Source organism: Lichtheimia ornata (assembly GCF_029851405.1).
Source record: "Lichtheimia ornata isolate CBS 291.66 chromosome Unknown scaffold00008, whole genome shotgun sequence".
In the NCBI taxonomy this organism is placed as follows: domain Eukaryota; kingdom Fungi; phylum Mucoromycota; class Mucoromycetes; order Mucorales; family Lichtheimiaceae; genus Lichtheimia; species Lichtheimia ornata.
Genome location: NW_026695328.1, coordinates 1 through 10,735, shown reverse-complemented (window position 1 = coordinate 10,735; position 10,735 = coordinate 1). Strand labels below are relative to the sequence as shown.

Below are 10,735 nucleotides of genomic sequence, written 5' to 3'. Positions count from 1 at the left end.
AACGAGTTGAATAAATGATGCATCTACCTTATGTAGACTACTCTTCTCTACACATAATGCCTATAACCTAAAGACGTAAATGCGATGCTTACCAATGATGGATCGGTTCCTGTGCATGTAGTAAAGTAGTACAGCAACTCCTCCCCTTTTAAAGGACGCTGCTTTTGAGTTCAAATGATTCTTTCTTTACTACTATTATCACTATCCTTGGCGTAACATCAAACAAATGGTATACAAAGAGCATAATGAATCGTTCAGTAAACCTGATAAATCCTTTCCCCCCTAGTTGTCATTTTGGGATAAGCTACGAGAGAAAAAAAGATCCTTCATTGTTAAGAAGACACTCCTTTTTTGCGAAGGTACAAGTACCACAACAATGAATGCGAATAGTAGTAGCCAACATCAACAAAGACAACTTGTCATGCATCGTGATTTTCGACTTTTATATGTACCCAAAAACAGCCATGACACAATGACTATTATCCGACCGCATGCCAACTTGTACCATCGTCGACGTATCATGCAACGCAGTACAGGGGAACTTGGTTTTTATGCCGTTTCACATGTGTGGGGAAATGCTGGAAATAACATGTGGGACGTGGGAAGCTTTATTCACGAAAATGGCCGACCTGTCAAGCCAATTCCGATGCGACCCGAAAAGCGCAACACGTTACTAGCACTCTTAAGAGCACACCCTGACAGTTATTGGTGGATTGATGTCCTATGTGTCCGCATGGATACGCCTCTTGTCATCATGCGAGATATTTACGCTCACTGTAACAGCTGTATCATCCTGTTGGATTGTCATCCAAATACCATTCAAAGATTATCCGACCCATGCATTGAGAAAATGTGGCATGCCATCAACAGTATTCGAGACGCTTATACTTTCGGTCATCCTCCTCATGCTAAAGCACAAGTCAGCGAGTTTGCTCGTACCTATCAAAAAGAGCTAGACGCCTTATCCACCTTGGCCCATTGTCAATGGTGGAACCGTGTATGGACGTGGCAAGAAGTTGTACTTCCTGGATGGGGTTTCATGATAGCTGAGCAAAGTGGTGGTGAAGAGATACACAACGCTGTAGATCTTTTTGCTCTCAAAGAAATGGCTCGCATGATTCATGAAATGTGTAGGTTCATAAATCATATCCTCCACCTTGATGTAGCTAACGCTTCTTCTTGCAAGTAGCTTACTCCTTTGGTGCTGAATGTGCGATTGTATCTTTGTTTCGAGGTACGACGCAACTACACAAAATGTGGCATGAATTGAGCACAACAGCAGCAGCAGATATCGGACACCCTGTGATGGTGGAGACCAAGTTGGATTGTAACAACAATTGCAGCCCTCTCGATTTGTTATTCATGTTTGCTCAATCTTCTCGAAGGTGCATGGATCCAACTGATTATGTTTATGGTGTCCTTGGTTTATTGCAAATGGATATCCCGAGAATGAATGATCCACATGCTGTATGGACCTACTTTTTATCTCAAGTCGAGGATCTTGTTGCATCTTCGTCACATGACCACCATCATCGTCATCATTGCTCTGGAATACACACCACCACCATTACTCTTTCCGAACGAGCGAAGAAGTTTGATTTATCCAAAGCCGACAATATGGCCGATGTATATGGTGGTTTATTGTATGTAGAATATGCATCATCATCATCATTACAAGATACATAAAAGGGTACACCTTTGAACTTTCGTCATGCATGAAGAAACACAAACCGTCATATAGCAACAACACCCACACACACTATTGGCTTGGATATAAAGTGAAGGAGAGATGTATATAACTTTTATTACTTTGACATAAAGGGGAGAAGGAGGAGGACGGCCATGGGGATTTAGTTTCGCTCGTCATCTTTATCGTGTTTCGCCTCCGCATCGCTCTTAGACTTGGGTGCTTGCTTCTTGGGTGTACATTGGCAGACCTTTTGGGCATCGCATTTACCACCAGTGTTGCCCTGCTGCCTGCAGACATCAGCACAAGCAATGTCAGGAACAAGGTCGCCTTGAGCGAATTTGCAAACAGCGTCCAAATCGACTTCTTGTTCATGGGAAATAGAAGCAGTGGTGGTACCAATGATCATGGAAAGCGCAAAGACAAGGGCGATAGTTTTCTTGAGCATTTTGATGGACTTGATATGGATGGTGGAGATGGTGAAGGAAAAAAGGTGCTTGAGCTCTTTTATAGATTTTCACTACTCGCTTTGGTGCTGCATCATCATTCCCCCCGTCAACCCCTGCTTGGCGTATATACACCACGCACATCCAAGTTTACTGTATACTCATTTCTTCCTTCTCATCGTACATACATACATAGTATACATGGCTTCTAAGAGAAAAGAGGAGAACATGCATCACTCTCGAATGCAAAAATCATCCCTATCATGTTGGCGTACGTTCTCTTTTTCCCCGTCTCTTTCTTCCTTTCCACCTCTCTCTCTCTTTTTATTATAAAAGTCAAGAGAAAAGGACAAGCCAATGTCAATTTACATGTTTTTCATTTTCTGTACATGTGTCATGTGCGTTGGGTCCTTGTCAATATTCCTAAACAGCCAAAGGTATTGCTTGGTCCAGGGGTGGTGGGGAGCTGTTGCAGGTGGTGGGGGCAAAGAGCAGTGCCCAATGAACCTCCGCAAAAGCAAGAACGCCAAATGGCGCAAAAGTTGCATATAAGTTGATGCACTTTTTGATGTTCCATTTGAAAGCAAGTTGATATGCACCATTCATGATAAAAGATGATTTATTTGAAAGGTGAAAGTTGCCTTTTATAACTAGTACTGATGCCATCATGGGCAGCTGCTGTAGTAGTAGTGGTGGTGGTTAGCAGATGACTCCTCAACTATAATGGCCACACCATACAGTAATCTTCCAGGGGAGATGCTGCATGTAGTGTTGATCGAATGTTCGCTGTATTGAAACGTGTCATTCCTTTTCTATCAACGCATCATGTCATGGTGAGGTCGATCGAGCCATCAGGTGCATGAATTTTGTACCACAATGTTCAAAGAGCGGAATGGGAAGGAGATGAGGCTTCTTTCACTTTGAAACACCCAGCAAAAGCACAGGTCAATCTGCAACCAACAGTACATCTTGAAGGAGAGCAATTGGATATACACGAGACAATGTCAGCAATGTAGTCGACTCGTCATTCACTTGGATCAGTCATCAGCTGCCATGTTGCTTCGTCTTCTCGCAATTAGAAGGTGGACAATTCAGTCAACGTGTTCATATGGCAACGACTTGGATACCTGAAGATGACTATCAGCCATACGAATCAAGATGATAACGACACTGGAGAGGCTATGTACCATAATCGGTCATCACGTGTTTGATAAGTAAGTTGTTCAATGACACTTGTACCTTTTAGGGATGGTTGACTCATAGCATATACATGCATCAATAGTGCTCATAATCCATCCACGTGACGCACGACACTGGATCATGCCAAAACCAGCACAACGTTGATTTTGTATACTTCTCCCTTATTCAAGGATGTGGTTGAACATTTGATGCACGCTAAAGAGGATCAGCTACCAGGATTTCAAATGAACAAGGGAAGCTGACGCATCGAAAACCTTGTTGGCTATACCCACCTTCATCATCCTATCAGCTCGTGACAAGCATGCGTTTAGAGATACCTCTTCCTGGCTACTCCTCCTCCTACTGATACAACTCCAATTGATCATCATCATATATACATTGATAAAGAAGAACAACATTTATTCGAACATGGTGATTGAGAAGTATCTGATACAACAACAGCGTCAATGTGGAGAGATTGGAATGGGTTAATGGTTGCAGATGCAGACTTTGTTTTCATCGCAGTGACCACCGTGTTTGTTTCCCTGTTGACCGCAGTGAGCACTGCACAAGGCATCACCACCACCACCAGTGGGAAGAAGGTTACCAAGTTGGCACGAGCTACGCTTGTCAAGGATAGGAGTGGCAGAGGCACCGAGGGTCATGGAGATGACAAGGATGAGAGCGAGGGTCTTCTTGAACATGGTTGTTGTTGTCTTGTTAAGTTGAAGGATTGGATTGGTTTGAAGAGATTGGTTCTTGAGGATGGATGGATGTTGATGATAGAAAACTTGAGTATTCTACCCTGTCTCTTTTATATCTTTTGGGGCATGATAGCAGATGTATAGGATGCTTCTGCTTTTTGCACGAACCACCTTTTCTCTTTCATGGATCATCAAAGTTTCAATGAATCTCCTTTCGTTTCATACAAATTGTACCATTGAGATTGTGGAAGAATAATAAAAAATGAGGCTGTGTGCATCGTCATTGCTTTTCTCAGCCGTAAACTTGGCCGCCTACTAGTAACTGGCATTGATCCTGCTATAAGGAGAATCACAAAGAAAGAAGAAAATTAAAATGCAGAATGTGTAAGAGGCAACGGTCGATCTTACGCTTGCCAATACACGTGCGTTAAATTGTACAAATCAGGTATCCCCAGCATCTCGTAATTGGATCGTGTACACTCAGCTGTGCTTTCTTTGATGATCTACCTTCAACACAAGGTTTACAATGATCGACGACCGGCCATCACAACCTGCTCACAGAGAACAACCGGTTACTCTCATTCTTGATAACTCCTTGCTGCTTAACCATATCCAGGAAACGAAGCCTCACTTTTGACACTGCGCCTCATGATCATCCATCTCCAACAAAATCCTATCACTCATGATTTGAGCGAGGCACGTGTATAACGTATATATTTGTTTTGCGATGTTCGCCCTATACCACGACCAGAAGAGGTAGTAATAGCAGATAGCAATTAGCCCTTTATAACAGTCTAATTTTGTTTTGAACGATTGTCCAAGCACAGCCTTATTTGACCATTTTACATACTGGCGGATGTTTTGTTTTAGAAGCAGCAAAGATGAATGACAATCATTTGAAGCACCCATAATTAAAAAGTAATTGCTCATGACCACTGCTACATACACGATGGATGATGAGTGAATTTCCTTTATACGAGGACTACTTTTCGATATTAAGTATCCATGACTACGAGCTATAGTATCTTCACTCTTGTAAAATGTTGACAGAGAGACACGGCGTGAAGCGGCATTTTCATTCTCTGGTGGTAGTCGTTGTATCACATGCTCGTCCTTGATTGGCTCTTGCCAGCAAAAACCCATAACGGCCGGAACACCTATTCTGCATAACACCCGTTTCTCTTTTCCAATGAGAATGCGCAATCCACTGAAAAAGTCCAAAAGACGTCAATTCCTCGAACTACAAGAAGACCGAGGATTCACACCTGGTCAATTTGCTACACCAGAACCAAAGGGTAGGCATCGCCCATGACCCAATGACTCAGCACCGTGTTGCCTAATTGTCGTCGCTATGATATAGTCCCTTGGAAAGCCATTGGGCTTGCAGCTCTTTTATTCACCATGGGGTCCGTCCTAGTCGTTGTGGGTGCTCTTATCAAGGTTGGCTACATTACATCCGAGGTATCTATCTATAAGGCTTCTAGAACAATCCCGCGTCGTCCCTTTGGATACATGGCTAACGCATTCCACCCCCCCTTTTAGATTTGGTTGAGCCGTGGTATTCCATTTTTGGTACTCGGTAGCGTCATGTTTATTCCAGGCATGTAACCATGAAGATGAAGAAGGGATGATATTGACATGTTGATGATAGGTGCTTATCATTTGTACTTGGCTTATTACGCTTACTACAAGTATCCTGGATACGATTTTACCATGATTCCGGATTGGGATTAAATGACGTGGTCATCTCCGTGGAAACCGCTACCCTTTCGATTGCCTAAGGAATGATGATGGCTAGATGACTATGCACCTGCAGGACTACTACCAGAGATTGTGTACAAGTCGTACGTTGTTTTTTAATGCTAATATTTGACGAGAAATCATCATAAAAGAAAAAGAGACCCAGCAAAAGAGAAGATATTGACGAACGACGACAACACATAAAGCGAATGAGAGAGAATGAAAGAGGAGGGAATAGAGCAAGCATTAAAGAGAGAGAGAGAATGAGATTGTGTGTGTGTGCGAGAATGAGAAAAAGGGGATATCAAATCAGCACAATGTTGTTGCCACGACCATGCATTAACGTAAACCTGGAAAGGAAAGTGGAGGGTGGGGTTGGTTGCATAAAGAATGTGTTAAGGGAAAAAAAGAAGGTTGAACAGCTTCATAGGTCATGAAAAGCAATGAGGATGAATGTTTGAGTATAATGGAGCTATGAGGTGGTTCTAGGATAAATCAGCAATCATCCGTTCAAGATGGCCATGAACCAAGAGTCGTTGTAAATATGCTTTGATGAATGGCGTATAATCATGCTGTCGTCGAATCACATCATCCTATAAAAATTTTACGTTAACCAAGATGGTCACCCTCTCTCACTCTTACTGCACTAATAATCACCTGATACTTTTGTTGCTTTTCGCATTCTTCTCCTAGTTGTTTGTAAATCCTGAGAGAATCATCTTGTACTTGGAGCCAAAAATCCATTATTTCTTCCAATGATCGTCCTTGGGTATTGAAGCCAATTTGAGCTTGAAGATCAACAAGGTCACTGCTTGTCAACAAGTGTGATTCGGTGGTCATTGCTGGAGTTGCTGCTGATGCCTCGAACATCCAAGTATCAAGGGTGGAATATATGTCTGTTCCGCGCTTACATCTTTCCTTTGGTAAGTTTGTTGTTAAACCACATTTATCCACTCGCACACACACGCACTTTCCACTCTTGTACATGATCACACGCATTCTTTCTCTCTCCCTCGCTCCCTCTCTTTGAACCACGATTTGATCATTACTTACAGCTTCCAATGCATGTTTGTATTCCTCTTCCCATTGTTGTGCACGTAACGGAACTCGCCAACTTGGATCGTGTGCTTCGAGATGTTGTTCGATGGCTCTTTTCATATACGCTTTGGCGGCTAATTGGCGTTGATATACACGTCGTCTATCCTCAACCACGGACCATATCGTGAAGGGTATCTGTTGTCGCTGGTACCTGCACATATGTGTCATGGATATACAAGAAAAAACCGCATTGTCTCAACGATCAGAATAACATGGCTGATAATAGTGGGGGGAAAAGAAGCATATTACGATCCACTAGACAATATACGCTGAATTTTCCCCCGTTTTTGTTCCTTGCCCTCATGACCCAAAAAGAAAAAAGACTTACAGTTCAATCTTGCGTTGTAACTCGGTACGCGCCGTATCAATCCAACCTGTTTCTGTGCAGGATGCTAGGGTGTAGAATCATGTGTAAGAATAAAGTCGCCACCACCCCCAAATTCATTTAACCTACCTAATCGAAGAGGTCCTCTTTTGAATCCATCCAATTCCCATAGGTATCCATCAATTGGTATATAAGTAATGTAGTGATAGATGTCATCGCCGCGCATAAGCCGCCTTTGTTGACGTCTGAATACATAACGATAATGAGCCCTGTGTATGTGTAAATGTGGTGGATGATGCATCATGTATCCATGTACCTTGCAACACTATTATGTGCATCCTTGAGTATCTTGCTATTCGTCACACTGAGCCCCTTGAGCTAGAAGATGGAAGAAAAGGAGAATAAGAAAAAGAACCTCAGGGTTTTCAAAGAAGCACATGCATATCACAAATCACGATCCCCCCACAAACACTCACACACACACACACATCCCCTTTTCTCCCGTCATCATTTCTCTCTCCCCCATCCACCCCAACATTACCATTGGTGGAAAATCATCAGTAAATTCTTTCAAGTTGATCAATTCCGAGCCCAAATCGACCGTGTCATCATTGCAATTCATCAATACGCTAAGCAGTGCATAGATGGCATAGGCTTCATGAACCACCTATTTTTTGTTGGAAGTTGTTTTAGTGCAATTTCCTGATTTGTTTTTCGCTGCATGAATTTTACCTGATTGGCAAAGTAAACGTTGTTAGCGTGGGTTGTTGTAGTAGATCCATCGTCTCTGTGAGATCTTTCAGGTTTGTGATGCAATAATAAGGTGATGCCGTGAATTGGCCTATAACAAAAGGTGGATCATCCATCAGCATCATTGTTGTGATTTTTATACCTCGGTGCCCCGAGTCGTCCCGGTTAAAGTTAAATAGGTCGTACCTGAGATCGTGAAGCATGCCCCGGTTCAAAGAGCATATCTGTTCCACTTGAACGCCTTGGACACCCATGTTGGAGCATAGTTGCGACAAGGAACCTGAAAAAGAGAGTTCAGCTATTCGAGATCGCACACCTCTTCTTGATCGTGTGTAGTACCAGGGTCAGGCTCGACGATGAGCCATGGCTCGCCTTCGAGCGATTCCTGTCGCGCCATGATCAGACACAATTAGGAATAAGGGAAAAGAAAACAAAGTTGAGAGAGAGAGAAAGAGCAAAGAAGAAAAGAGCGAGCGAGAAAGAGAGAGTGTGAAAAAGGAAAAAGTAGGGTGACTGTAAAACAAAAGAAAAGAAAAGAGAGATGCAAGAGAGTGAAAGAGAGAGCGAGAGAGGATGAGAGAAAAAGGGAATTGTTGATGGTGATGACGCATTGGCCTGCTACATATCCCACCACAACCTGTTCCGAGTCTTTGGATGCATGGGAAATTGTTCACTTTTTACAAGATGTGCTTGAGCGAGTCGACCAACAAGGCTTGAAACAAGGTTTTGTATTTAATGAAGAACTTGGATGTTGTTGTGCGAGGCATTACAAAATACTTTAAAGTTCTGGATTCCTGCCGGACAAAGTTTAAACTGACAATGGCTGCACAAAAAGGGAGGATGAGTGGGGAACTGCAAATGCAAGACATCCTTACTTGTCTAATTTGCATTAAGGCAACCTATCCGAGTATGTATCCTTGGGGAGTCTCCCTGTCCCATCATTTGCAACGGGGAGTTTAAAAGTCGCTTAATGCATTATGCTTCTTCTTGTCGGTACACATCATCATCATCTATCATGATGAATCAAGCAATAATGACGATGCCCAAGGTTTGAGTCAAAAACGCATTAACGTTAAGCACGTAGATTCACGCGATACAAAAATGCAAACCATAATGACCCTGACCATGCCTTTTTACTCTGCATCGGAGCATACAAGCCGAAGCCAGAACCATTCTTTCTTTGGACATCATCATCCCCACCCCCTCTCTAATCTGCTGCTGCTGCCACCACATGCTTGCATCTCCCTCTCTCACTCTCTCTATCGCTCCCTCCTTCATGATAATAATAATAATTTATAGATCGGCATACAGTTGACTGTTGAATCTTATACAGGCAAATAATACCATAGTAGATAGCTGTACAGCAAAGCAAGTTCCAGGAATAGTTTTATATATCACCCTATCGGAGCCTTTCCGAATTTTTCATACTATTTGTCATTGTTCTGAAGGAGCCATCAATCCCTCCTTCAAGATCAGCCATCCAACACTGTGTCTATTTTCAACCAGGGTTTTCTTCTCTCCCACATGTTAATACACAAAGAACAACATGTTTTATTGTATTCTTGTATACACATGAAAATAAAGAGGCTTGCCATTCTCGGCTACACTCCATATCAACCTTTTCATGCTTACTCGTGCCCTTCATCACCAGCAGGATCACTCATACCCTGCATTAAGGTGATATTAACATAAAGCACTAAGCCTACTATATACTTTATTTGGTGCAGGTAAATTAGCTAATCATGGTCTTTTGCCTCCAAGGCCATATTTAACTTGCTTTGGGTAGTTGATTTTGTGTGCATATTAAGGAGATGACTGCGTGAAGCAGCGGTGTGGTAGTAGCTAAGCCGCCAATCCTCTTGTGTTTGCCTTGCATAGATTAACCTCTTTGCCATGCAAAGTTGCTATACTGGGAAAACCTGACCTACTACTACTGCCACCATTGCTTATGTGAACCTCCAATCGCACTTTTTGAGCTTGTATTTTCTTTAACCAGGCGATTTCATTGCCCCCATGGATAGATCGTAGACGTCCAAATAAGGTGACATGTTGAACACATGAAAAAGGATGCCGTTGCTACCATGGATGAAAGAGGTAGTAGGGGGGCCACTTTGCAAGTGACCCTGATTGTAGTTATTCCGACCCCTTTCCTTTTGTGAGTGTTACACAGAACACAGTAATGCAGCTTAAACCAACGCAATGGCCCAATGTTTACATGTCCCATTGACAAAGCCGGGGGATAGCAACACGAGGTGTTTGGGATCACATAATGTGGGAAAACATCAATAACATCATCATGAAGCAGTTGCATACATAGCATGTGCCTATATCAACATGGGTATGTTTAGCGTCAAACATGACGTTTCATGGCAACTTTGGAGTTTAGCACCTTTGTGGCTATCATCAGCATATTTTAAACCTATACAATATGGGATGCAATATCACCGAATCCCAAATCCCAAAACTCAGTCACTCAAAAGTGCTCATATACGCATAATAAAAGAAGGTTGGATAATGTAAAAAGGTACTGAGAACCAGCTCAGATGTGATTGTATTATCGGTATACTCTATAGCTTCTAATTACAATAAGGTTGTATGTCTATATGATTTACTTGGGGCAGAAAGTAACAGTGTAGCCTTCGGATTGGCACATGTAAGTGCTCTTCTTGTCATCGTAGGCATATGAATAAGCATCGGGACATGAGTCCTTGACAGCCTTGCTGAACTTGTTGGGAGGGCAAGTATCAGGAGTGTTGTGGGATCCAGAGCAGCAGAATTCTTCAGTGTTGTACTTGGAGCAAGCGGA

At 42.6% G+C, this 10,735-nt stretch overlaps 6 protein-coding genes across 6 annotated transcripts; 2 read left to right on the top strand and 4 right to left on the bottom strand.

The window, feature by feature from the left end:
• Positions 1-472: 472 nt before the first annotated feature.
• On the top strand, positions 473-1,686 carry O0I10_002645 (uncharacterized protein; the record flags this gene model as incomplete). The annotated part of the gene is made up of 2 exons (XM_058482725.1): positions 473-1,130; positions 1,190-1,686. The coding sequence occupies 2 exons, from the start codon at positions 473-475 to the stop codon at positions 1,684-1,686; spliced, it is 1,155 nt and encodes a 384-aa protein (XP_058346292.1).
• Positions 1,687-1,850: 164 nt separating this feature from the next.
• On the bottom strand, positions 1,851-2,135 carry O0I10_002644 (uncharacterized protein; the record flags this gene model as incomplete). The annotated part of the gene is made up of 1 exon (XM_058482724.1): positions 1,851-2,135. One exon carries the CDS (start codon positions 2,133-2,135, stop codon positions 1,851-1,853), a length of 285 nt encoding a protein of 94 aa, XP_058346291.1.
• Positions 2,136-3,800: 1,665 nt separating this feature from the next.
• Positions 3,801-4,016, bottom strand: O0I10_002643 (uncharacterized protein; the record flags this gene model as incomplete). The annotated part of the gene is made up of 1 exon (XM_058482723.1): positions 3,801-4,016. The coding sequence occupies one exon, from the start codon at positions 4,014-4,016 to the stop codon at positions 3,801-3,803; it is 216 nt and encodes a 71-aa protein (XP_058346290.1).
• A 1,189-nt stretch (positions 4,017-5,205) lies between these two features.
• O0I10_002642 (uncharacterized protein) lies at positions 5,206-5,750 on the top strand (the record flags this gene model as incomplete). The annotated part of the gene is made up of 4 exons (XM_058482722.1): positions 5,206-5,311; positions 5,377-5,477; positions 5,559-5,616; positions 5,668-5,750. The coding sequence occupies 4 exons, from the start codon at positions 5,206-5,208 to the stop codon at positions 5,748-5,750; spliced, it is 348 nt and encodes a 115-aa protein (XP_058346289.1).
• A 491-nt stretch (positions 5,751-6,241) lies between these two features.
• On the bottom strand, positions 6,242-8,326 carry O0I10_002641 (uncharacterized protein; the record flags this gene model as incomplete). The annotated part of the gene is made up of 10 exons (XM_058482721.1): positions 6,242-6,349; positions 6,414-6,674; positions 6,810-7,005; positions 7,183-7,246; positions 7,309-7,424; positions 7,496-7,557; positions 7,721-7,846; positions 7,912-8,020; positions 8,116-8,209; positions 8,269-8,326. The coding sequence occupies 10 exons, from the start codon at positions 8,324-8,326 to the stop codon at positions 6,242-6,244; spliced, it is 1,194 nt and encodes a 397-aa protein (XP_058346288.1).
• Positions 8,327-10,537: 2,211 nt separating this feature from the next.
• On the bottom strand, positions 10,538-10,735 carry O0I10_002640 (uncharacterized protein; the record flags this gene model as incomplete). Its single annotated transcript, XM_058482720.1, has 1 exon — positions 10,538-10,735. A coding segment is annotated over one exon (198 nt), but the record flags the coding sequence as incomplete, so codon positions are not given.